Source organism: Carcharodon carcharias, assembly GCF_017639515.1.
Source record: "Carcharodon carcharias isolate sCarCar2 chromosome 39 unlocalized genomic scaffold, sCarCar2.pri SUPER_39_unloc_1, whole genome shotgun sequence".
Taxonomy (NCBI): Eukaryota; Metazoa; Chordata; class Chondrichthyes; order Lamniformes; family Lamnidae; genus Carcharodon; species Carcharodon carcharias.
In genome coordinates this window covers 1,969,575-1,997,296 of record NW_024470814.1, presented here as the reverse complement: position 1 = coordinate 1,997,296, position 27,722 = coordinate 1,969,575, and the positions used below count along the sequence as shown (strand labels likewise).

Below are 27,722 nucleotides of genomic sequence, written 5' to 3'. Positions count from 1 at the left end.
TGGAGGCCAGGTCATTGAGTGTATTTAAGACCGAGATAGATACGTTCGTGATTGGTGAGGGGGTCAAAGGTTACGGGGAGAAGGCGGGAGAATGGGGTTGAGAAACTTATCAGCCATGATTGAATGGCAGGGTAGACTCGATGGGCTGAATGGCCTAATTTCTGCTCCTATGTCTTATGGTCTTATTCCAACCACCCTTGGGGTGAAAATAGTTTTCCCTAAAATCCCCTCTAAACCTCCTGTCCCTCACCTTAAATCTATGCCCCCTGTTATTGACGCTTCCACTAAGGGGAAACGTTTCTTCCTACTTATGTCCCCATAATTTTGTGTACCTCTATCAGGACCCCCTCCCCCAACCCCACCCCCCCCTCCCTCCAGCCTTCCCTTAGTGTCTTTGATGTCTAACAAACTATCAATGTCTGCTTTGAACATACTCGATGATTGAGTCTCCACAGTCCTCTGGGTTGAAACTTCCAAATAATATCTACCCACTGAGTGAATAAGTTTCTCCTTATGTCAGCCCTGTGTTGCCTACCCCTTATTCTCAGACTATGCTCCCTGGTTCTCGTTCCCACCAGCCAGGGGGTACATCCAACCAGTGCCTACCCTGTTGAGCCCTGTAAGAATGTTAGGTGTATGGTTGAGATCACCCCTCAGTCTTCTGTACTGCAGAGAGTGAAGCTCAGATTACTCAACCTCTTCTCATGGGACAATCCTGCCCACCCAAGAATCAGTCAGGTGAACGTTTGCTGCACTCCCCCTGTGGTATTGATATATTTCTTTATGTAAAATGATGCAAGCTGTACAGGATACTCTAGGTATGGTCTCATCAAAGCTCCACAGAGTGACAGAAGACCTCTTTACTCCTGTACTCAACTCCTCTTGCAATGGAGGCTATCATATGCCTACCCAATTGCTTCTGCACCTGTACGTTAGCTTTCAGTGACTCATAACCAACAGCACCCAGATCCCTTTGGAATTCCACACTACTCTATCTCCCACTTTTTGAAGGAACACTCTACATTCCTGTTTTTCTGACCAATGGAGGTAACTTCACATTATTTTACACATTGTAAACCACCTGCCATTTTCTTGCCCAGTCATTTAGCCCGTCTTAATCCCCTTGAAGAGTCTTTACACCCTCCTCATAAATCACACTCCCACCTAGTTTGCATAATAAACCAACTTGAAAAGATCCATTGGGTTGTAGAGAACTTGAGTACTGCCAAAGAAAATAGACACCTGCTATCGAAACATTTCAGTCTTGGATCATTTGCAAGAATATCAAATGTGAAAGGAACAACAATTTATACTTCATGATAAAAAAAAAAGTGCTGACTGGTTGGCATGTGCAATCCGATTGGTAGAAGTGCTGCCAGGAGGCATGTCTCAACTAAACAAAATAGGTGACAGCCATTCTCTGGTTCATTCCGCAAGGCAACATTGTGACCAACCAGAGACAACCTGCTCGTTTGGATTTGCCACAGAGCTTGGCAGTTAACCGTCAGATGGTGCATTCTCCCATGGCGATGCCTCTACCACTCAGATTCCACTGGACAACCAGTCAGCACTCTCTTCTCATGAAGTATAAATTGTTGCTCCCTTTACGTTTGCTATTCTTGCGAATTGTCCTGATGAGTGCTGAATGGAAAGCTTCAACAACGTATATTTGGAAATATTATAATTGATCCCCAAATCCAAGTCATTGATCTCGATTATGGATAGCTGGGGCCCGTGCACCGATTCTGGCATTAAAACAAAACAGTTCCTCACTCTGCGCTTAAAACGTTCCCTTTAACTTCATAATTGGGTCCATCTCTCGTTTAAGTTTCTTCCTTGGAGGAAATAGACACCCCTGTCCATCCCACGAGATTGCACAGACCATTGAATATGGCTCAGCAATCTCTCCGGCAGCCTACAGTCGTCCGCTATAATGGCAGATCACCAAAAACCCCTTCATCTGAATGCCGCATGGGTCTTACATACCGGTGGTTAGCCTGAAGTCCATAGTTTGCGTGATTGAACCGGTTGTTCAAGGTTCTTTCATAGTAGGAGCTGACAAGGGAAGCGGGGAAAATACTTCCCATTAAACATGCGTAACGATTGTGCAGCATCATGTCCACAGGATACCCTTCAGTGGCGAGGCGGCTGAATACCCAGATACCACTTCTTGTGCTAAGAAAGACCTACAGGATGATCGGACAGTGTAAGGACAATGTTAGATCAGCTTGGCGCATTGATCCAAACCATACAAGTGTGAAAACCATGGTTAAACGCCTACTTCGATACACCAAAAAAACACACTTTGAAAGAAATTAAACCTCTAAATAATCACTTGCAGAGAAGCCCACGACTTAATTAAGCCAAGTTTCGAGCCGAAGGGAAGTCATATTGGGGGACGCAGTGGCATAGTACTAATGCCACTGACTGGCATTTCAGAAGACCCAGAGTAATACTCTGGGGACCTGGCTTCGAATCCCACCCATGGCAGATTGGGAAGCCTACTGACAACCGTTGCCAGTTGTCATAAAAACACATCTGGCACACTAATGCCCTCTAGGGAAGGGAATCTACTGTTCTAAACCCTGGTCTGGCTGGCATGTGAATCCATGCTCACAGCAATGTGGCTGCCTCTTAAATGCCATCTGAACAAGACGTTTAGGAGATGGGGGAGAGAGAGTCTTGAGTGAGGGGCTAAGGTCACAGGATAAAAAATTGAGGACTGAGATGGGTGGTGAATGCTGGCCTAGCCAACAACATCCACATCCCATGAACGAATTAAGAAAGCATATGTGTGAACCATGATGTGCACATAGGATCGCAGTGAATGAGAGAAGCAGATGGCCATTCGTCCCTTCGAGCTTCTACTTCCATTCAATTAGATCATGATTGATCGCTCACTGCCTGCCATAATATGCATATACCAATCGAACCCTGACTTGAGTGCTCTCGTTGATTAAGCACCCACGTCTCTCTAGAATGGAGAATTCCAAAGGCTCATCGTTCTGTTCAGTGTAGAGAAACCTCCTCATCTCAGTCCTCAATTAGTTACCCTGCGACCATAACCCGCAAGACTCTCCAGGGGTAAACCATCCTTCAACCCCATCCCTCCACTCTCAAGCCCCTGAAAACCTTTTACTCGTTTTGCTGAGATTATCCCTCACCCTTTTACCGTTCAGTCATTCGGGAGCTAAGTTCTTCCAATTCTACGGATAGGGATAAACTGAGTTCAAAAAAAAAATCTAGCAGATGGAGTATAATGTGGGATACTGGGAAACTGTTCACTTTAGCAGGAAGGATTAAAGAAAGGCTGAGTATTAATCAAGCAGATAATGACTGCAGAATTCCAAGGTGGAGAGGGATTGTACATTTCACTCACCCACCAGCCTGCATTTATTAGCCATCCCTAAGTGCCCTAGTTCAGAGGGCATTGGAGAGTCAACCCCATCGTTCTGGGTCTGGAGGCATATATAGGGTAGACCAGTTAAGGACAGCAGATTTCCCTAAAGGGTATTTGTGAACCAAATGGGCTTATTACATCAGGTTTTTAACTCCAGATTTTTATTGAACTCAAATTTCACTGTCTACCATGGTGGGATTTGATGCCAAGTCCCCAGCCATTATATTGTGTTTCATAGATTAACACCCCAGTGACAATACCACCATACCACCAGCTTCCCTTAGACACAGAACATTAGTATGCAGGTACAGAACGTAATCCAGAAGACTAATGGAATATTATCCTTTACTACGGGAGGGACTGAACATAAAAGTAACGATGTTATGCTTCAGTTATACATGGTATTGGTGAGAGGGCACCTCGAAGACTATGTGCGGGTTTCGTCTCCTTATTTAAGGAAGGATGTAAATGCATTGGAGGCTGTTCAGGGGAGGTTTACTAGATTGATATCTGGAACAAGCGGCTTGTCTTAAGAGGAAAGGTTGGACAGACTGGATTTGTTTCCACTGGAGTTTAGAAGAGTGAGGGGTGACTTAACTGAAGTATACAAGATCCTGAACGGCCTTGACAAGGTGGATGTGGAAAGGGTGTTTCCTCTTGTGGGTGAGTCCAGGACTAGGGGGCTCTGTTTTAAAATTAAGAGTTGCCCTTTTAGGACAGAGATGAGGAGAATTTTTCTCTCTCAGAGGGCTGTGAGACTTTGGAACTCTCTGCCTCAGAAGGCGGTGGAGGGGCAGTGATTGGTTATTTTTAAGGCAGAGGTGGTTATATTCTTGTTAGGCAAGGGGATCAAAGGATATCAGGGTTAGACGGGAAACTGGAAATCGGAGCGCAAGATCAGCCATGATCTTATTGAATGGGGGAGCAGGCTCGAGGGACCGAGTGGACTACTTTTACTCTTATTTCGCATGTTGGCAGCATGGGACAATCCTTTAACTCCAAAAATCAGTGCAATCAAAGTTTTAACTGCCCTGACTCGAAAGGCGTTAGCTCCTTTCTTATATTAGGAGACTGAAGCAGCACACAGTACACTGGGTGTAATCTAACAATTATACTAAGGCACTTTCATTCTGCAATCCAACCGTTTTCTCACTGAGTCCAACATGACCATAGCTTTTCTAAATGCTTCTGCAGAATGCTGTCTTGAGAAAATCACCAATTGACTTGCTCGAAACGGGGTCAAAGTAGGGCAGTGAGCTGGGTCATAAAGGCACCCATTGGTTCTGGACTGATACTGCACAAATCTGTTTCAATATCCACAGAAATGGAAACTGCACCTAGTCTTGTAGGTTAAGCCTATTCCAGGCACTTGGCATCTGAGATTATTGTGAAAGTGCAACCGCATCCCTCTGAATATCAAAATATTCCGGCCTCTCAAGCATTAAACAAAACTGCTTTCCTCACTGAAGTAGAAAGCTTCACATTCCTCGCAATATGTTCCATCTCGCATCTCCCTGCTCATTCTGTTAACACACTGGCGCTTCTGTTCTCCTGGTTTACTTTATCCGTTTCAGTTGAATTGTAACTTAGATGTGTTACACCCAGTCCTCTCAAATCACTAATGCAGCTCGCCAATAGCTGAGGGGCAGGTTCTAGCTCATGCTAGGCTACAACCATACACGTCTACAGTGCAGGAGGAGGTCATTCAGCCCATCGCGTCCTCATTGGTCTACAAAGATCTGGCTATGTTTGCCCCTTTTTCCAGCACTTGGCCCATAAGCTTGGAGGCTACGGCAACACAGTTGAATATCTAAATACTTCTTAAATGTCATGAGAGTTTCTGACTCAATCAGCCTTTCAGGGAGTGAGTTCCAGACCCCCACCAGCCTCTGGGTGTAAATAATTCTCCTCAATTCCACTCTTAGACTTCTACTCTGCCAACTTCCAGCCCGCTCCACGCCCGTCACAAGAAATGTTCATTTATTTATGCGGATTAACTAACCCATGGGGAGGGGAGGTGGTGGAACAGTGGTGTTGACGCTGGAAGGCTATTCCAGCGACCAAGGGTAATGCTCTGGGGACCAGGTCTCCAGCCGCACCAGAGCAGATGGTGAAAGTAGGATTCGACTAAAGTCATGACCGGGAAGCCATTGCTGATTGTTGTAAACGCCCAGTCTGGTTCACCAATCTCCTTGTGGGAAGGAAGTTCCCCCATCCTTGTCTGGTCTACATGTGACTCCTGACCCACAGCAATGTGGTTGACCCTTCATTGCTCTGGGAACAGCGCAGTTAGGAGGAGCAATAGCCTAGCCAGCGATTGGCACACCCCATTAACGAATAGAAAGCGAAAAAATCAAGACCCCGCAACCTCCTCCCAACTGTCTACCACCACCCCCTCCCAAATTTTGTTTGGCCTGCAAGTAGTTGAATGAAAATCTGAATTCAGTACATCGACTGGTCCACCCTTTTCAGCATTGCTGGTTAAAAACTCCAAAATGTTAAGGCATTTGTCAAAAAAAAACGAGATTTCTCTCTGACGAATTCAAGTGGACTCTTCCCAATCAGATTATTATTGTCTAAGTTCCCTGTTACCACAACCCTAATCATCGCAGTCTGGCATTTTCTCCACTGCCGGTGTCAGGCCTCGCTGCCCTGTAACTCTTAGTTTTCTCCCTCACTCCTTTCATGAACAAGTTTGCTGCCCTCAGATCCACAGGGATTTGGAACCCAGGGAATTCTGAGAGGTCCAACATCACTCTAACAGCCCTGTTTTAAAACCCTAGGCCTCTGTCCATCTTTGCCAGGGGCTTTGGTTAGTTTTATCATCACCGCTTGTCTTGTGCCAATTCTGCAACTTAAGACACCTTTCTCCAGTTGGCTCCCCAACTTGGCTCTCCACCAGTTGCAGAATATAAGTTGCGGCTTCTTAACTTGGAGACGGGTAAACAATAACGACCTCGATTTATTTATTGCTATTTTGTTTTTGGCTATTCATTCATTGGATGTGAACAACACTGGGTAGGTGAGCATTTGTTGCACATTACAGAGGGAATTTTAAGAGTCAACCGCATTGCTGTGGGTCTGGAGTCACATGTAGGCCAGACCGGGTAAGAAGGGCAGATTTCCCTCCTTAAGGGGCATTGGTGAACCGGATGTTTTTGTATTTTTTTTACAATGATTTCCTAATCATCATCGGACAAGATTTTGCATTAAATTCAATTCTGCGCTGTTTGGATTCGAACCCGGGTTGCCTGAGCTTTAACCCTGGAACAGGAAGATAGAAGCAAAAGGATGCTGATGCTGGAACTTTGAAACCCAAGCCGCAAATGCTGGACAAAACTCAGCAGGCCTTGTAGCTCCCGTGGTGGTAGAGACACAAAGTGAACGCTTCGAGTCCGAATGACACTTATTTCAGTTCATTAAAAGTAACACCACGGCACCACCTCCCCAGCTCCGCTGCTTCCTTCCAGTACCGGTGTGAAGTGGCACTGCCTCTACTACTCCGGGAACCGTGATCGCTTATGCTCATCTCTCGCTTTCTCACAGAACTATGAAAGCTTTAACGATCGGCTCCTTATCTCTTGCAAGCTGACTCTCATTCTGTTACTCTGAAACAGGCCAGTTGCTTTCTGCGCCTTTACCGATTTATGTGTAAGCATGCCATTGGGATTTCGGATTGCTTGGTGACCCTGCACAATTTATTTTTCCTGCCATCTATGTTTTTTTTTTGCTTGCTCTCTACCTCATTTCTCGTTCAGGGATCTCGAGCACCGGCTGCCCTCCATTTCCCACCTCCACCCCCTCCAGAATGTGCCTACATCACTCCCCAACCATCCCCTGTCCTTTTGTTTTAAAGTTGAATTTTGCTCCATTTCCCTTTGACCTGCTGCTCTCTGACCCCAGTTGACGCTGGGCCTGATCTCCCTCCAATTCATTCAAACGAGCCCTCCTCCACAGTTAATTGTTGACATGCTGTAACAGGAACAAAAGTCAGGGTTGCAGGTTGAGTCGGTAGTTGGGAAGGCAAATGCAATGTTGGCATTTATTTCGAGAGGACTAGAATATAAAAGCAGGGATGTGCTGCTGAGGCTTTATAAGGCTCTGGTCGGCCCACATTTAGAAAATTGTGAGCAATTTTGGGTCCCCTATCTCAGGAAGGATGTTCTGGCCCTGGAGAGGGTCCAGAGGAGGTTCACGACAATGATCCCAGGAATGAAAGGCTTAACATATGAGGAACGTTTGAGGACTCTGGGTCTATACTCGATGGTGTTTAGAAGGATGAGGGGGGATCTGATTGAAACTTACAGAATACTGAAAGGATAGAGTGGAGGTGGGGAAGATGTTTCCATTAGTAGGAGAGACTAGGACCTGAGGGCACAGCCTCAGAGTAAAGGGAAGACCTTTTAGAACAGAGATGAGGAGAAACTTCTTTAGACAGAGAGTGGTGAATCTATGGAATTCATTGCCACAGAAGGCTGTGGAGGCCAGGTCATTGAGTGTATTTAAGACCGAGACAGATAGGTTCTTGATTGGTAAGGGGATCAAAGGTCACGGGGAGAAGGCGGGAGAATGGGATTGAGAAGCTTATCAGCCATGATTGAATGGGGGAGCAGACTCGATGGGACGAATGGCCTAATTTCTGCTCCTATGTCCTATGGTCTTATGGTCATGGAGCCCTGGGCCAAAATCACTCTGGAATCGGCCATTGTGCCTTTTGCCATTTTCCCGACACTGACCAATCCAACTGGTCAACCCCTGCGGTAAAACATCAGCAAAGCTTGGCACCATAGTCTTCAGCCTACCAGTCTGCCAGGGGGCAGAAGTCCGGCCACCTTTCAGGGTGGCATCCGCTTTGGTTTTCCACTGCATTGACCTGAGTCGGAAGTGGATGCCTCCGACCGGTCCCCACCCGATCCCCACCACGTAAACGTTAGCTGAAAGCTATTGCCATAGGCAGCCTGACGTAGAGGGAATGGTCTCTGACCTCAGTAGAACTGAGTCACAAAATAGCGACTCAGCCCCAAGTTTGGTGCCCCCTCGCGGGAGTGAGATGGTGGGGGCGGTGGTAATGTCACCAGAGTAGGAACCAAAAGCGGGCCCCCTGCCTTATGCTCTCAGGAGGGTGGAACCTGCCTTCAACTCCCATCTCATTCAATGAAATAACCTGGAATAGAAAACTAGTCTCAGTGGAGGTGAACGTGAAATAACCATCAATTGTCATCTGGTTCGTCAATGACGCTTTTTTAGTGGGGGAGGTGGCGGTGGAAGAAAAGTTGACCTCCTTACCTGGCCTGGCCCTATGGGTGACTCCAGACCCACAGCAACGTTGTCAATCCCTAACGTGGACTCTTAAAGGGCCTCCTCAGCCAATCGGGTTCACTAATGCGCGTTAGGTTGACCCCCTAACCTGCCCTCTGAAATGGCCTCGTCACTCAACTGATGGGCAATAATGGGTAGAGAACAAGTTGGACCTTTTTCTTCAGCCAGGCGCCTCCCATGACAGAATGTTCCTGCCGAGATCAAGCCTTCCTCCAACGGACTGTGTGTCACTGCACTGGCATGGAATTTATGGATCACGTACACTTTCAATAATTAGAGGAGTGGAGTAGAAATTTAGCAGTGGTAGTTGCAAAATTGGGCAACATTACTCTGACTGCCTGTGAAGTTCCCGGACCAATTTTAAGCCCATTCTAATGGAACTGAGTCTCCAGAGGGGTAGACAGTTCATGTAGCAGCAGCTAGCACCCTCCAATCCAATCTCCTCCCCAGATCCCCATGACACTCCACAAAGCATAGCCTCGTTTTAGGCCCTGTTACTGACCTGTTTAGCTGTGCGGCTGATGTCCACAGCGAGGTCACCTCCAGTGTTCCCGACTCCGATCACCACCACTCGCTTCCCTTCGAAGTTTTGGGGGTCTCTGTAGCTTTTACTGTGGGAGTACTGACCTTTGAACTTCTCGATGCCTGGACATGGACACATTCAATGACATTGTGGTGAGTCTTTGCAAATTCTGCACAGAAAGAATGGGGCACTACCGATGGTGGGAGTGAAACACAACCAAATTTGTTGACAGAATCAGGTAGCCAAGCCACATTGGTGTGGAGAGGGGCAGTGATAGGGGCTGCTAACCACTCATCAAAACTGTGAGGTATGAATGTTGATAAAGGTTAAACCAAGTAAAGCGCCAGTGATGTGGGGGGTGGAAACGATGTAATGGTGGAGGGCAGATTTTTAATTGTAATTATTTCACAGGATGTGGGGTGTCGCTGGCTGGGCCCAGCGTTTATTGCCCATCCCTAATTGCCCCTTGAAAAGGTGGTGGTGAGCTGCCTTCTTGAGCCGCTGCAGTCCACGTGGTGTAGGTACACCCACAGTGCTGTTAGGGAGGGAGTTCCAGGATTTTGTCCCTGTGGTGTAGGTACACCCACAGTGCTGTTAGGGAGGGAATTCCAGGATTTTGTCACTGTGGTGTAGGTACACCCACAGTGCTGTTAGGGAGGGAGTTCCAGGATTTTGTCCCTGTGGTGTAGGTCCACCCACAGTGCTGTTAGGGAGGGAGTTCCAGGATTTTGTCCCTGTGGTGTAGGTACACCCACAGTGCTGTTAGGGAGGGAGTTCCAGGATTTTGTCCCTGTGGTGTAGGTACAACCACAGTGCTGTTAGGGAGGGTGTTCCAGGATTTTGTCCCTGTGGTGTAGCTACACCCATAGTGCTGTTAGGGAGGGAGTTCCAGGATTTTGTCCCTGTGGTGTAGGTACACCGGCAGTGCTGTTAGGGAGGGAGTTCCAGGATTTTGTCCCTGCGTTGTCGGTGCACCTACAGTGCTGTTAGGGAGGGAGTTCCAGGATTTTGTCCCTGTGGTATAGGTGCACCTACAGTGCTGTTAGGGAGGAAGTTCCAGGATTTTGTCCCTGTGGTGTAGGTACACCCACAGTGCTGTTAGGGAGGGAGTTCCAGGTTTTGTCCCTGTGGTGTAGGTGCACCTACAGTGCTGTTAGGGAGGGAGTTCCAGGATTTTGTCCCTCTGTTGTTGCTACACCCACAGCGCTGTTAGGGAGGGAGTTCCAGGATTTTGTCCCTGTGGTATAGGTGCACCTACAGTGCTGTTAGGGAGGAAGTTCCAGGATTTTGTCCCTGTGGTGTAGGTACACCCACAGTGCTGTTAGGGAGGGAGTTCCAGGATTTTGTCCATGTTGTGTAGGTACACCCACAGTGCTGTTAGGGAGGGAGTTCCAGGATTTTGTCCCTGTGGTGTAGGTACTCCCACAGTGCTGTTAGGGAGGGAATTCCAGGATTTTGACCCAGTGACTGTGAAGGAACGGCCGATATATTTCCAAGTCAGGATGGTGAGCAGCTTGGAGGGGAACTTCCAGGTGGTGGTGTTCCCATCTATCTGCTGCCCTTTTTTTTCTAGATGCTAGAGGTCGTGGGTTTGGAAGGTGATATCGAAGGAGCCTTGGTGAGTTGCTGCAGTGCATCTTGTAGATGGTACACACACTGCTGCTACTGTGCGTCTTTGGTGGAGGGTGTGAATGTTTGTGGATGGGGAGCCGATCAAGCGGGGCTGCTTTGGACTGGACGGTGTCGAGCTTCTTGAGTGTTGTGGGAGCTGCACTCATCCAGGCAAGTGGGGAGTATTCCATCAAACTCTTGACTTGTGCCTTGCAGGTGGTGGACAGGCTTTGGAAAGTTAGGAGGTAAGTTATTCACAGCAGGATTCCCAGCCTCTGACCTGCTCTTGTAGCCACAGTATTTATATGGCTGGTTCAGTTCAGTTTCTGGTGTTTGCTAAGCTCTGAAATGGTGATAGTGGGGTGATTCCATGACGGTAATGATTTTCAATACCGAGGAGAGATGGTTAGATTTTTGCTAGTGGGAAATGTTCATTACCTGGCACTTGTGTGGTGTGAATGTTACTCACCAATTGTCAGCCCAAGCCTGGATACTGTCCAGGTCTTGCTGTATTTGGACATGGACTGCTTCAGTATCTGAGGAGTTGCGAATGGTGCTGAACATTGTGCAACCATCAGCGAACATTCTCACTTCTGACCTTATGATGGAAGGAAGGTCATTGATGAAGCAACTGGAGCTGGTTGGGTTGAGTACAATACCCTGAGGAAGTCCTGGGTCAAGTCCTGCAACAATGACACCCATCTTCATTTGTTCCAGACAGGACTCCAACCAGTGGAGTGTCCATTCCTCCCACCATCTCCCACACTGATAGCCCATGTGGCCAGTTTTGACAGGGCTCCTTGATGCCACACTTGGTCAAAAGCTGCCTTGACGTCAAGAGCAGTCACTCTCACCTCACTTGATTAGCTCACAACACGGACGATGTGCACAAGATACAAGGTGGGGACATTGCGGCAAATATGGTTGAAAATGGCAGCAGGTGGAATAGATATCGGCCGTGGTAGAATAAGGTTTGTGACGTGCATATCAACTCTGTGAAAAAAAAACAAAACAATCCTTTTCCACAGAATGAGAGACTTTTCAATGCAACAACATACATCCCAAATCTTAAGCCAGGTTTTCTCGTTTGTGGCGGGTTTCAGAGCGGGCGTGAGTGAAAAGTACGGGGAGATAGCAAAATTCGGTTCGACAACTTCGCGAAACCAATTTGCGAGCATCCACTCCGCCCGTCAATGGCAGGTTGCGTTTCCCATCACCCCACGCTGGGAAGCCAATTTCAATACTTTAGAATCTCATTAGAAGCCTTGTTTGCCTGAATCAACACCCCAGGCTGGATCATTGGTGTTTCACAACTGGGCATAAGCCGTCGGCTGCACTTTGCCCAGGACTTTGAGGTTTCTTTGCCTAGCTTGCTTCGGGTAGCACTCATGGTCATCAGTGCTAGGCTTCACAGGCAGAACCTTTTAGGGGGTTGGGAATGGAGGCGGGGAGGGGGGAGCGTGGTCACCTACCAGACCAGCCCTAAGGTCACGGTGGCTTTTAAATAGCTGTGGGGCTAGGGATTGCTTGGAGAAGAGGGAGAAGTAGCCGGAGTCAAGGGAAGAGGGGTACAGAGTGAGGGTGGTAATGGAGGAGGGTGGTTTCCCAGAGTGTCTGTGTGTGTCATCGGGGAGCACATGTTGGTCTGTGTGAGTGGCCTCAACATGTTGGGGCTGAGGAGGAGATGAGGTCAGATGGGGATATGAGGGTGTGCATGCAAGAGAGTGAGTGGTGATACCTCTTGAGCTGGCAGTGAGTGGGTTGCCAGTGAATGTGTGATGGGCTTGTGAGTGTGTGCACTTAGGGTGATGCAATGGTTGACTTAGCCTGACAGCACTGCAGAGCAATGGTATGCTGGCCGATTCAGGGGGCACCAGCTCAAACAGTTCCAGCTATTGCCAGCTACCTTAAATAGGGTGCATGTCTGGAAGTGCACATGATCTCGCTGGGTAAGAATACCTGCCTGAGTCTAGTGTCACCCTGTGAGAATGGATGTTCTTTTTATTTCAAATATTTTGAGGAATATTGTGTTATTGTGTAAAGAAGGCAGGTTGTGTGTTTGATTTAATTAAGATGGGAAGGTTTTGACAGGAAGCGCAGTGCCTGGGGGTTCAGGAACATGAAAGGGATAGATGTGTTAAGTTTCAGGTGCAAGTAAATAAGTTAGATCTAACAGTTGCACTTTTGGGTAAGCCTAGAGATTGTTTGAAGATCAAAGAGGAGTCAGAGGTTTAAAGAAACATGTTTGCATCTTTCAGGAGATCAATAGTTAAACTGTAGTGATGTAATTATGTTTTATTGACCCAAAGGCAAAGACAAGAGGGAAACATGACCAGTTTTATATCTTGAAGGATTTGTGTTTGAAAGAGGGGTGAGAATAATGGAATAGAGAGGAAAGGGGAAAAATGTTATAGTATAGTTACTGTGGACGGCTGGACAGAACTGTTGAGCTAGAGATGGCTGAAGGTAGCTGGACCTGTCAGAACTGTTGAGACAGCTGGTTCTCTGGGCTGGGAGAGGATATATTTTGAATCTCCCGTTCAATCATGCCAGTAAGCAAGCAGCATTTTTCTGAAGTGGACCTCACCGCAGAGTGGGAGAGAGTAGAGATCACGTGGCACATTGTTATTGAAGCTACAGTGGTTTGATCTGTGTAATATTATTGGATTTCATGATAGACATATATAATGGAATGCTGACTGGAAGGTGTTTACTTTGTGGGTTGGGTCAAGCAGGGAATTTTGGGACATGTTATGTAAGACTAACCTTCGTTGTGTAAATGTAACCTTGTGTGCTTAAGTTTTATTTCATTTTTGTTAGTAAAACCTTTCACTTTTATTTTTTAAATCCCAGAAGTCTTCGTGGACCCCTTACTGCCAAGATCAGGACTAATTCTTGGGTTCAAAATAGGAATAAAAACAAAGCTACTGCCCCTAAGCCAAGTGGATCTCTCGGATTTAGTTGGCAAAGCAATGAACGCTGGCCAGGGTCATAATGACCTACATGTGTGAACCATAACACAAACAGAATTACCTGGAAAAACTCAGCAGGTCTGGCAGCATCGGCGGAGAAGAAAAGAGTTGACATTTTGAGTCCCCATGACCCTTCAACAGAACTGAGTGAATCTTAGGAAAGGGGTGAAATATAAGCTGGTTTAAGGTGGGGGGGTTGGGGGGAGAGAAGTGGGGGGGTGTGGTTGTAGGGACAAGCAAGCAGTGATAGGAACAGATAATCAAAAGATGTCACAGACAAAAGAACAAAAGAACACAGAGGTGTTAAAGTTGGTGATTTTATCTAAACGAATGTACTAATTAAGAATGGATGGTAGCGCACTCAAGGTACAGCTCTAGTGGGGGTGGGGTGGAAAGGCTAGCAGGGCATAAAAGATTTAAAAATAATGGAAATAGGTGGGAAAAGAAAAATCTATATAAATTATTGGAAAAAACAGAAGGAAGGGGGAAGAAACAGAAAGGGGGTGTGGATGGAGGAGGGAGTTCAAGATCTAAAGTTGTTGAATTCAATATTCAGTCCGGAAGGCTGTAAAGTGCCTAGTCGGAAGATGAGGTGCTGTTCCTCCAGTTTGCGTTGGGCTTCACTGGAACAATGCAGCAAGCCAAGGACAGACATGTGGGCAAGAGAGCAGGGTGGAGTGTTAAAATGGCAAGCGACAGGGAGGTTTGGGTCATTCTTGCGGACAGACCGCAGGTGTTCTGCAAAGCGGTCGCCCAGTTTACGTTTGGTCTCTCCAACGTAGAGGAGAGCTCATTGGGAGCAACGAGTGAAGTAGACTTAAGTTGGGGGAAATGCAAGCGAAATGCTGCTTCACTTGAAAGGAGTGTTTGGACCCTTGGACGGTGAGGAGAGAGGAAGTGAAGGGGCAGGTAAAAACAAAAAAACTGCGGATGCTGGAAATCCAAAACAAAAACAGGATTACCTGGAAAAACTCAGCAGGTTTGGCAGCATCGGCGGAGAAGAAAAGAGTTGACGTTTCGAGTCCTCATGACCCTTCAACAGAACTGATTGAATCTTAGGAAAGGGGTGAAATATAAGCTGGTTTAAGGTGAGGGGTGGGGGGGGTGGAGAGAAGTGGGGGGCGGGGTGGTGGTGGTGTGGTACAGTTGAAGGACACACAATGTGAAATTCTCACCAGGGAATGAGTCCAGCGGCATATGTGGGTAGCAGTGGTGACCAGTGCAGACCATGATTGCATCGAAAATCGAGGTTTTCGTATTCCCCTCGCTGTCTTTCGTTGTCACATCCCACTGGCCGGTCGAGGAGAAGTCTTCTCTCCTCACGACGCTACACACGTCGGTCTGGGGAGACAGAAAGCTTGTTCAAACCACCAGCGTTGCCCCTGCCGCGGGTGTCCTCTGTCATGCAGTTGCCACACGTTCTGAAATGCCCCTCAGAATGTGGGTGACCTTACTCGTGACCCTAATGATGTCCGGGTGATGCCCGCCACGCTATTAGGTAGGGAGTTGCAAGACTTTTAACTTAACCACGATCATCCATGTGCCTGGGCGATGAAGGAATTGGAAGGGGCTTGACTGTGATGGCCTTAGTGTCTGCCTGTCTGCCTTTGTATTTTCTGTGTTTGAATAACTCTGAGATGTGCTACGGGGCTCTTTTCAAAAACACTTTACTATTGGTGTTAAAAAAAAAGAGAGACAAGCTGTCGAATCTTTTCCACCTGCACTCATCAGGTCATATTCACAAGAATACCCAATCTGAAACAGAACAACCACTGCATGTGGAGTGAGCGCTGATCGGTTGGCACGTTGACTCTTTGGACAGAGGAAAGTTGTTCACTCGACTGTCCCTCCAAAGGATCAGTACACGAGAAATGGACAGCCATTTCAGTGCGAACAAATGAGTGACCAGCCCTAAAGGCTAACTGTTTCTACATCTGCAGGGCTGCTGAGCATGGCATTATACTTATTCCTGAGGTAGTGTCACTGTGAGGGGTGTGGGGAGTTTTGGAAGTAGCCTTGGACTGATGCCCTTTCAAGCAACCTTACAGTATGACATCTCTTTTATTCTGCTCTGTGTCGTGGTCAACATATATCCCTCAACCAACACCGAAAATAAACTAAGGAAACATAGAAGCAGAACTTCCAGTCATTTTTTCATGTTGGTGCTTGTGTGATCTCGCAGTGAGAAAGCTTACTACTGAAATTCCGCACGTGATAACAATGACTAAATTTCAAATGTGCTTCCAGCGCTGCATTAATGTGGATTATTATTTTGTTTCCTGCATCAGTCGTTATTTAAATCAACAACAAAAAAAAACCTTTCATGCCTCTGTTCCTTGTCTAGTGAAACTTCCGATACTGTTCAACATGGCTTTATCGCTGAAGTCTCATTTCATATGTGTATAAGAAACGGACATACAAATGAGCATAAGGAAGTGCTGGAGAAAGTAAACTCAGCAGGTCTGGCAGCATCTGTCGAGAGAGGAACAGAGTTAACGTTTGGAGTCCACTGTGATACTTGGATGGCAGTTCCAGCCCTAAAGGACTCGAAATGTTAGCTCTTTTCCTCTCTCCACAGACTCTGCCAGGAGTGCTGATTTTACCCAGCACTTCCTCGTTTTATTGCAGGTTTCCAACATCTGCAATATGTTACGTCTGTAGCATTTTGTTTGATAAATAGGGAACCTTGACGTGAAAGAGTTGGGGGGATATGTCTTTGGAGACAGGAGTACAATGAATGATTAAGCACCTTTAGCATGCCACGATTTAACACAGCGAATGCTGGTCACTCTAAAAGACCCAAAATATATTGGGGAATATTCTGCAAATAAATGGGCTCTCTGGCAAACAGCACAGTTGAACAACCAGAATTGCTGTCCAGGGCTTTGGCATCTAGGATGGTGGCCCTTGAATTCACTCACGAAACAGCCCTGTCTCTCTGTCGCACTCTCCACTTTTACTCCGGTAACAATTAACTCGCCACACATTCGTCTGTAGGGAGTAACAGCCCTACCTAATGCAAGCAGCCCCCATGAGTGAGCCCTATAGTCCACAGTGCCATTCTGCATTGACAGAGTTTCATTTGACAGGAGATTGGGCACTTGTTTAGTTGCAATTGGCTGTGTCGCTTTTTTGTGGCAGAAACCCTATTGCAACCTTACACCCAGTACACAAAGGAAAAGTCTCTGGTTAATAATTGTCCAGCCACCCTTGACCAAATATTTGGGCATTTTATCTGCTTATCTACCTCCGTGCTTCGATTTCTTACTTACTCTGAATGCTGATAGACTTTGACTTGCTTTTCTCGGTAAAGTATGCTGCATGAATGCCAATTGTTATTGGCATGATGGTCAATAAGATAATTATCTGTGAATGGCTGAACCTCTACAATTTCTCCACACAAAATCACAAATCCTTTGACAGCGGGATTGGGTTGTCCTTAGCTCCTGAGCTTTATTGCATTTGGTAACGATTTAGGTTCATCGGGCCGGAGAATCTTTCTTTCTAAGAACGGTCGCTTGGTGGTACAGGATGTGAACATGGCTGAAAGAAGAGAGATATTTTGCCAAAGCTTCCCACCTTCCACTCAGCAGGACGATTAGCAAGAGGTGGAGGGGGTGGGGGCTGCTGGGAAGCAGCAGATTTATACTGTAGGGAGTGCCGATTTGTTGGCAAGTGGGCTCCGATTGCTCGGGGCGCTGTCATGAAGAATGCACCCGTTGAGAGTGACTGACAGTCAACTGCCAAGAATTGTTTGAAATTTCACACCAGGCAGCCCGACCCTGATTGGTCAAAGCAGTGCCCTGCGGAATAATGCAGCAAGTGTAATTTGTGGTTTTGCACTTGGACATTTGATAAATCGTCCTCACTGTTAGGAATTAAGCTGGCAACCAGTGTAAATTGGTCTGCAGTGTGGCGCACTTGCCTGTACTGGAAGCTACAGATGCTAATACATAGTGGCCTCTGTTTTCTTTTACAAACTGGAAGAACATTACACCTGTTTCAGCTAAACAAAGGGACTGACAGCCGTTCACTGAAGAATGAGAGGTGATCTTATCGAAACATATGAGATCCTGAGGGGACAAGACAGGGTGGATTTAAGGAGGATGATTCCACAAGACTAGGACTAGGGAACACAGCTTAGGAAGAATAGCTCTCCCCTTTAAGGCAAAAAATCAGTTGTTTTTGTCCAACATAGACCTTCTTAGTTCTTTTTGCTTTGGTTATGGGATTGCGTGCCCTTGCTTAGAGGACATTTTGGAACCACGTGTACATATCTCCTTCCATAATGACCAGCGTTCATGACAACCAGCAGTGGTACCTCAATCATCATCAGACCATTCATTTACTGGCTGGTGGTGGAATTCGAATCCTGGGCCACAAAACATTCCCCTGAATACCAGCCCAGTGACACCATTGTGCCACAGCCAATATGTGGGTCCCATTGTCCCTGAAAACAGTGGACACTGGGTCATTGAATCTATTCAGGGCACTGTTCGAAAGATTTTTAACGGGGGTGGTCAAGGGTTGCTGGGGGGTGGGGCAGAAAGGAAAGGGAGGGGTGAGATCACAGCTATGATCTTTGGTTGCTGGAGTAGGCTATGCGGCCCCTTTTTTAATGAATGGCCGGAGCTGGCGCTTAGGGGTGAATAGCCCTCTCGAGATCCCAAATTCCCTCTGTTGACTCTATACATTTCTCTCTCTCTCTCCCTCTCCCTTTCTCTCTCTCTCTCTCTCTCTGTCTCTTTCTGTCCACTTCCCTTCTCACGTAGACAGCCCCAAAAGCGGTTGGATAGGAACTTGATACTGTTGAATTGCTTCCAGCATTGTTTCCTTGTTCGTGTTTGGGAACTCAATGAACCGGATGTCCAAAACATGCATTAACCAGAATCATTTATTTTGCAGTGTGTATAGGGTTACAATAGGGCTTGGAGAGGGGTAAATAAAAACATTCATGAGTGCAGCTAACTAACTGCAATTTTGTGACAGCTGAGATGCACTCAACAAAGAATAATTCGCAGAGATAAATTACATGGGCTGTTTGCATTGGGCAGGTTCATACTGGGCTATAAATGATATAAATAATAATGCTGATGTGACTGTGGCGTTGAAGATTGTTAAAGGACTTGGTAGGTGAGAGGGAGAGGAACTCTTTCCTCTGCTTTGGAGAGTTTGTGAAGGATATCAGAACACTAAGGTTGGAAGCATTTCAGAGAAGGGTCACTGGACCCATTCCTGGGGTCAAGGGCTTTTCCGATGAAGAGAAGGTTGAACAGGTTGGGTCCATACCCATTGGAGTTCGGACGAATGAAAGGTGATCTTATGGAAACATCTAAGATCCTGAGAAAATCCAAAGCACTTTAGAATGAATTAGCAGTTTTATATTTCTTGTTGTTACCCATCAGGGGTGATTGAAGAAGCCTCTCTTTCCCTACAGATTATTAGGACTCAAAAAGTCTGCCTCCAAATGAGTTGTTGTGACCACATCAATCCATAATTGTGGTTAAATGAGTGTCCCCTTATTCCGTAAATCGTTTGATCACACTTATTGATTGATCTAGCCACAACAACTCCTTTTGGGGAGTTTCCCGGAGGAATCTAGATGAATAAATCATTGAAAGTTGTGGTGGACAGACTGGCAATTGGCACGGGTATTATGGGATATAGAATCAAAGAGGCACAATTGAGTCAACCTTCAGATCAGCCATGGTCGAATTGATTCAAAGATCCCAAAGGTCAAGGGTTGTTCTAATGTGACGATTTTCAAAAAAGGAGATTGCTTATATCTTTCTACGTGAAACAGGCAGAAAATTCTAAGTGATAATTCTCAGTGATATCCGTGTTCAGGGATATGTTTTCCGGCAGGCATGGTTGTGTATCCGAATCTGGAAAGCCGATGAGCCTCTCTGGAGTTTTCTCTACATGCTTTTGGTGGGGGTCGGTGTGGTGGTTATTGGCAAGCCCTTCATTTCTTGTCATTCCGAACAGCCCTTGAGCTGAGTGCCTCGTCAGGAGAGGAGAGAGGAGTCAAACACATTAATGTGGGCGTGGAGTCACATATAGGTGAGCCCAGTTTGTGTGGCAGGACTTTAAGCTGTGTCCAGGAAGTTTTGTGCCTTTGGAATTCCAGAGCCATGGTATTTCCACCACAGCATCACCACCTCTCCCAAACTCCTTCGATGAAAGAAAGCAAGCGAGAAAGAAAGAGAGAGTGAGAGAGAGAAAGGAAGAGTAAGCAAGAATGAGAGAAACAAAAAGAGAAAGCAAGAAAGAGAGAAATCAGGAGGGAAAGAAAGAGAGAAAGAAAGAGAGAGATAAAGAAAGAAAGAGATAAAGAAAGAGAGAAAGAAAGAGAGATAAAGAAAGAGAAATAGAGGAAGAAAGAAATAGAGGGAAAGAAAGAGAGAAAGGAAGAGAGAGATAAAGAAAGAGAGAAAGAAAGAGAGAGATAAAGAAAGAGAGAAAGAAAGAGAGAAATAAAGAAAGAGAGAGATAAAGAAAGAGAAATAGAGGGAGAAAGAAATAGAGGGAAAGAAAGAGAGAAAGAAAGAGAGAGATAAGGAAAGAGAGAAAGAAAGAGAGAAATAAAGAGAGAGATAAAGAAAGAGAGAAAGAAAGAGAGAGATAAAGAAAGAGAAATAGAGGGAGTAAGAAATAGAGGGAAAGAAAGAGAGAAAGGAAGGGAGAGATAAAGAAAGAGAGAAAGAAAGAGAGATAAAGAAAGAGAAATAGAGGAAGAAAGAAATAGAGGGAAAGAAAGAGAGAAAGGAAGAGAGAGATAAAGAAAGAGAGAAAGAAAGAGAGAGATAAAGAAAGAGAGAAAGAAAGAGAGAAATAAAGAAAGAGAGAGATAAAGAAAGAGAAATAGAGGGAGAAAGAAATAGAGGGAAAGAAAGAGAGAAAGAAAGAGAGAGATAAGGAAAGAGAGAAAGAAAGAGAGAGATAAAGAAAGAGAGAAAGAAAGAGAGAGATAAAGAAAGAGAGAAAGAAAGAGAGAGATAAAGAAAGAGAGAAAGAAAAAGAGAGATAAAGAAAGAGAGAGATAGAGAAAGAAAGAGAGATAAAGAAAGAGAGAAAGAAAGAGAGAGATAAAGAGAGAGATAAAGAAAGAGAAATAGAGGGAGAAAGAAATAGAGGGAAAAAAAGAGAGAAAGGAAAGGAGGTAGAAAGAAATAGAGAAAGAATGAAAGATGGAAAGAAAGAGAGAGAAAAAGAGAAAGAGAGAAAGCAAGAAATAGAGAAAGAGAGAAAGAAAGGGAGAAAGTCTTTTCAAGAATGGCTAAAAAAGTTGGGCCTTTATTCATTAGAGTTTTGAAGAATAAGGGGTGATCTTATGGAAACATGCACGATTCTGAGGGAGCTTGACAGGGTTAATGTGGAGAAGATGTTTCCACTAGTGGGGGGATCTCGAATTAGGGGACATAGTTACATAATAAGGGGCCACTCATTTAAAACTGAGGTGCAAAGGAATTTATTCACTCAGAGGGTAGTGAATGTCTGGAATTCTCTACCCCTGAGTGTTGTGGAGGCTAGATCACAAATTGTTTAAAGTGGAGGTAGGTAGATTGAGGGCTATGAGGAGCTGGAAAAAAGATGAGTTGAGACCTGGGAGCAGATCAGCCGTGCTCTCACTGAATGGTGGGGCAGGCTTGAGGGGCCAAATAGCCTACTCTTGCTCATATTTCTTCTGTCCTTCTGATTTGCAGGGGAAGATGGTGACGTAGTGGTATTGCTGCTGAACTAGTAATCCAGGGTCATGCTCTGGGGGACTTGCATTCAAATTCCCCCTCGGGACTTGAATTCAAGTGAAAGTCTGACAACATTGTCTTGAAAGCCCACGTGATTCCCTAAGATCTTATAGTGAAGACTTTCTGCTACCCTGACCTACAGCAATGTGGTTGACTCTTAAATACTGAGCAAGGGCAATAAATGCTGGCCTAGTCAATGGCACCCACATCCAATTTAAATAAAAAGAGTAAGGGGAAGAAAAAACAAAGAATATCTGGGACCTTAGTCGTTCTGGTCAAGATGCAACTCTAGACTCACAGCAACACGGCTGACTCTTAAATACTCACTAAACAAGGGCAATAAATGCTGGCCTATTTAATGGCTCCCACACCCCATGAAGAAAAAAATGAGTAAGGGAAAACCAAATATCTGGGACTCCATCTTAATTATTAAGTAAGTGGTCTTCATAAAAGCAAGGCCAATAAATGAAATACTAAGATTATTTGTGCTAAATTTTATAATTCACGTATAGAGCCATTCACCTTTTGGTAGATATTTTTAGTTTTTTTTTCATTTAGCATTTAATATGTTTATTTTTTGTGCAGTCACTATTATAATTTAGGAGATGTGCCAGGCTGCTGACACAGCAAGCTGGCTACAGAGAACAATAGAATAAATAACTTTGTCTTTTGCACTGGTTTTGGCTGAGGAATATTTTGGCGTGGGCCCACGCTTATCTTCCAGATTGCTTCACATTTACCTGGTAGAGAGTCCAGGCCCTCTTTCTAGCTCCTTGCCTGAAAGACGGCGTCTCCCACACCACAGAGGTAATGGGCGAGGCAGCGTGCCTTATAGTACCAAACCCATGCAGTGCACTTGGAACCCCCGGCCTCTCACTGCATAGGTACAAGTGCTACCCAATGAACCAGGACTTGTCAATTGGCCAACACCCTTGCAGATCAGGGTGACTGGCCTTCTTAAAGGGCATAGCTAGCAGGACTCTTTACAGCCGGTGTCACTGACCTTCAGCTGTATGTATTTCATCAGATCAAATTTCTGGATGTATAGACGCAGGTACTGCAGAATTCTGGTATTATGCATGAAGTTGGGATAGTCATCAGGGAATGGAAAATCACTGTAGCACATCATTTCCTTGGAGGAGTTGCTGATCAACGACTTGTAGACGCAGCCCTTGAGGTCTGACACCGTCTCCTAGTGAAGAAAAGACAGGTGCTAACAATTCACCTTGGAACAACAGGGTTAAACGGGCGATGTCGCTTTCCTAGGCCTGTCTAACCCAAGCGCCAGATATTCGGCGCCAGGGAGTTCAATGAAAGCCTAGCTCTGTTGGTGGAGGCTGTGGGGGAGTGGGATTGTCACTGGGCGCGCACTGAGTAGGAGAGTACTGTACGAGTTCCACCTACCCACCCCCCCACCCTTCAACAACCATTTGACTTCAATAAAAGTCTGGCAATTGACAGTTTGATGATGACAGGGTACAAAGCCATCTTGGTCACCCATGGGGAACCCCTTAGCTGGGGTGGTCTACTTGTGACCCACAGCAATGAGGTTAACACCTTAATGCTCTCTGAAATGGCCCAGCAAGCCACTTAGTTCTCAAGGGCAATTAGGGGTGGGTGGTAAATGCTGGGCTAGCCAGCGACACACACAGATCCCATGGACGAATTGGTAAAACAATGAAGTGGCTAAGGCAATATTGGTGTAGTTGGGCGCATGTTAGACCCTCAACCGACACAATAAAGGGGAATTTCGATCGTTGATGCATTATTTTATTCCTCCACTAGATACTTAATCCCTAAGCTCATCTTTGTAAGTGTGTGCTGGGACAAAAGCAATTGGTGCTCTATAATGTGTCGCCCGATTATAGTAGATAATCAGTTCTCAATACACTGGCTCTCGCATGAAAGGTCTCGCATCTCAGGGCCTTGGAGAGGTATCCACGTGGACCTCCAGGTGATTGGAGGAGGTTCGGGGGAGCCAAGGTTGAACTGACGAATGGAAGGGGGTTGGGGTGAAGTATCAACCTGCCTCGCCAACTTGAGCAGGGAGCAGCTCAGGTGCAAATGCTGTTCGGCATTGAGAGGCGTTCTTTTAGCACTGACCAGCCTTCCTCAGACCATCACATTCACTGTTCCATTCCCGCACCTACCCAGTGTTAAATGTGTTTCGGAGGGAGTAGGGGAATGAGGGTTAAGCAGGGCCATATTTGTGGCTCATTCGTTCACAGGACGTGGGCCAGCATACATTGCCCATGCCTAATTGCCCCTTGAGAAGGTGGTGGTGAGAGGGGCCACCTGGAACTGCTGCAGCCCCTGTGGTGTGGGCACACCCACAGCACACTAGAGAGTCCAAATTGTGTGGAAAGTGATCCAAAACTTGGCTTGAGGAACCATGGAGATTCAGAGAGAGCTGGGGGGGAGGGGGTGGAGCGTGGGGTCGGGGGTTGATTGGATTGTAAATTTTAACATGGTAAACTAACTTAAGAGGCTAGAAGCGGAATAATGTTACTGCCTCTTCTGGCCTAGGGGGAACTCTGAACATGTGGCCTGAAATTGCATTGGGAGGCGTACAGAGGAGTTTCACTCGGCTGAATCCTGGGATGAAGGGGTTGACTTATGTGGACAGGTGGGAGAGGTTGGGCCTGTGCCTATTGGACATGAGTCGAACGAGAAGTGATTTGATTTTATTATTCATTGAAGGGTCGTGGGTGTCGCTGGCTGGGCCCAGTATTATTGCCCATCTCTAATTGCCCCTTGAGAAGGTGGTGGTGAGCTGCCTTCTTGAACCGTTGCAGTCCCTGGGGTGTGGGTACACCCACAGTGCTGTTAGGGAGGGAGTTCCAGGATTTTGTCCCTGTGGTGTAGGTACACCCACAATGCTGTTGGGGAGGGAGTTCCAGGATTTTGTCTGTGTGGTGTAGGTACACCCACGGTGCTGTTAGGGAGGGAGTTCCAGGATTTTATCCCTGTTGTGTAGGTACACCAACAGTGCTGTTAGTGAGGGAGTTCCAGGATTTTATCCCTGTGATGTAGGTACACCAACAGTGCTGTTAGGGAGGGAGTTCCAGGATTTTGTCCGTGTGGTGTAGGTACACCCACAGTGCTGTTAGGGAGGGAGTTTCAGGATTTTGTCCCTGTGGTGTATATACACCCACAGCGCTGTTAGGGAGGGAGTTCCAGGATTTTGTCCCTGTGGTGTAGGTACACCCACAGTGCTGTTAGGGAGGGAGTTCCAGGATTTTGTCCCTGTGGTGTGGGTACACCCACAGCGCTGTAGGGAGGGAGTTCCAGGATTTTGTCCCTGTGGTGTGGGTGCACCCACAGCGCTGTTAGGGAGGGAGTTCCAGGATTTTTTCTGTGTGGTGTAGGTACACCCACAGTGTTGTTAGGGAGGGAGTTCCAGGATTTTATGCCTGTGGTGTAGTTACACCAACAGTGCTGTTGGGGAGGGAGTTCCAGGATTTTGTCCCTGTGGTTTAGATACACCCACAGCGCTGTTAGTGAGGGAGTTCCAGGATTTTGTCCCTGTGGTGTAGGTACACCCATGGTGCTGTTAGGGAGGGAGTTCCAGGATTTTATCCCTGTTGTGTGGGTACACCAACAATGCTGTTAGGGAGGGAGTTCCAGGATCTTATCCCTGTGGTGTAGGTACACCAACAGTGCTGTTAAGTAGGGAGTTCCAGGATTTTGTCCGTGTGGTGTAGGTACACCCACAGTGCTGTTAGGGAGGGAGTTCCAGGATTTTGTCCCTGTGGTGTAGGTACACCCACAGCGCTGTTAGGGAGGGAGTTCCAGGATTTTGTCCCTGTGGTGTAGGTACACCCACAGTGCTGTTAGGGAGGGAGTTCCAGGATTTTTTCCCTGTGGTGTAGGTGCACCCAATGTGCTGTTAGGGAGGGAGTTCCAGGATATTGTCCGTGCTGTGTAGATACACCCACAGTGCTGTTAGGGAGTGAGTTCCAGGATTATGAAACAGTGATATTGAAGGAACGGCTGATTTTTTTCCAAGTCAGGATGGAGGGTGACTTGGAGGGGAACTTCCAGGTCGTGGTGTTCCCATGTGTCTGCTGCCCTTGTCCCCCTAAATGGTAGTGGTCGTGAATTTGGAAGGTGCTGCCTAAGGAGCCTTGGTGAATTCCTGCAGTGCATCTTGTAGATGGTACACACACTGCTGCTACTGTGAGTCGGTGATGGAGAGAGTGAATGTTTGTAGATGGGGTGCCAATCAAGCGGGGCTGCTTTGTCCTGGATGGTGTCGAGCTTCTTGAGTGTGGTGGGAGCTGTACTGATTCAAGCAAGTGGAGAATTTGGGGATATGCCGGGCCATGAGGTTACAGATTGCGAGCGAGTCCAATTCTGCTGCTGCTGAAGGCCCGCAATGCATCATGGCTGCCCAATCTTGAGTTGCCAGATCTGTTTGGAATCTAATCCCATTTAGCGCGGCGTTAGTGCCGCACAAGACGATGGAGGGTACCCTCAATCTGAAGGCGGGACTTTGCCTCACCAAGGCATGTGCTGTGGCCACTCCTACTGATACTGTCATGGACAGTTGCATCTGTGCAGGCAGATGTTTACTGAGACATATCAGACCTTGGCGAGACTTGAAAGAGTGAGTACTGGGGAGGCGATGGTGTAATGGTGTTATCTCAGGTCTGGCAATTTAGAAATTCAGGATAAGTCTCTGGCAAACCAGCGTTTGAATCCCTCGATAGTCGAATTCAATAAAAAGTCTGTAGTTTAATGTCTAATGGTGACCATGAAACCATTTTCAATTGGTGGAAAATCCCAGTAATGGACTTAAACGAACGCAATCTGCTACCTGTCCTAGCCAAAACATGGTTCCAGGCCCTCAGAAATGTGGTGGACGCTTAAATGCCCCGAATTAGGGATGGAGAATAACTGCTGGCCCGGACAGTGAGGCCCATGAATGAATGGAATAAAAGATGATTCTCCTTGTTGTGGAAACTGGGATCAGGGTGCACTCTTTAAATGAAAGGGAGATGGATGATGGAGATTTATTTTTTCTCTGAGGTTCTGTGGAATTGTCGACCGAAGGGAGCACTGGGGGGCTTATCCATTGTAAGGCTGAGTTAGACTGACAAGGGAGTCAAGGGGTACGTGTGGTACAGGCAACAATCAGAAAGCAGAGCAGGCTAGAGGAGCTGAATGGTCTTCTCCTGCTCCTGATTCACATGCGTGTTTGCGGATTCGCAATCGCGTTCGAGCCACGCAGCTTTGGGGGGGTGTAATTGGCAACCCTCCCCGAAACAAAATAAGATATACTGAGGAAGGCTGGAGTTCGTTTAGCAAGAGTGAGACTCATAGATTTTTGCAAGCAGTGCGTATTATTTAATGTGGGCCAAAGGCGGGCAAATAGAATTGCGATGGAGGTCAACTGTGACGCATTTGAATGGTGAAACAGAGGCGAGGTATTGAACCACCCTCTCCCATGTGCACGATTGCTCCACAGTTTGCTGAATTGATAATGCGCGTGTACTTGAATAAACAGCAGCACTTGCCTGGAAGTTCCACAGCCCTCCGATGTCATCGCTCCTCTCAAAGCAGACTGGCTCCAAGCCCTCGTCCAAGCAGCATTTGGTGCTGACCAGGCCACTGGCGCCGGCGCCAATGATGGCAATCCGCTTTGCGGGTTTCATCTGAGTGGTGACAACAGGTTGAAGCAATCAACATACTTTCCAAAGCACAGCGCGCTAGGAACAATCGCCCTCCCAAGGCAGTGAACGATGGGGGCGGGCGCACATTGACCACTCTGACGTGAAGGGTACAGGCGAACGTTACATAGAAATCACTTCAGGGGCCTTAGTGTTGGGTCTGTTCGAAGGGCACGTTGTGCCCAAATTGTAGCTAACGAGAACTTACATCTGCAAATCATCCTGGAGTTCGATAGAGAGGCGTAACCTTTAACCATTAAACCTTTCCCAGCCCCAGCCAAATGAGGCACAAGACCCAGAAGACCATAAGACATAGGAGCAGAAATTAGGCCATTCAGCCCATCGAGTCTGCTCCGCCATTCAATCCTGGCTGATAAGTTTCTCAACCCCATTCTCCCCACTTCTCCCCCGTTACCTTTGATCCCCTCACCAATCGAGAACCTATCTCTCCCGGCCTTAAACACACTCAATTTTGGG

At 46.6% G+C, this 27,722-nt stretch overlaps 1 protein-coding gene across 1 annotated transcript in view; it reads right to left on the bottom strand.

Annotated features, from left to right (window-relative positions):
* Positions 1 to 27,215, bottom strand: part of LOC121274925 (flavin-containing monooxygenase 5-like) — a 141,862-nt gene extending 114,647 nt beyond the window's left edge. The window contains exons 1-5 of the mRNA XM_041182302.1: positions 27,093 to 27,215; positions 22,577 to 22,765; positions 15,001 to 15,166; positions 9,222 to 9,364; positions 1,987 to 2,186 (exon numbers count right to left, since the gene is read on the bottom strand). Coding sequence (XP_041038236.1) covers positions 1,987 to 2,186; positions 9,222 to 9,364; positions 15,001 to 15,166; positions 22,577 to 22,702 — 635 coding nt within the window. The 5' untranslated portion in view covers positions 22,703 to 22,765; positions 27,093 to 27,215. The remainder of the gene's footprint in view (positions 1 to 1,986; positions 2,187 to 9,221; positions 9,365 to 15,000; positions 15,167 to 22,576; positions 22,766 to 27,092) is intronic.
* Between the last annotated feature and the right edge of the window lie 507 nt (positions 27,216 to 27,722).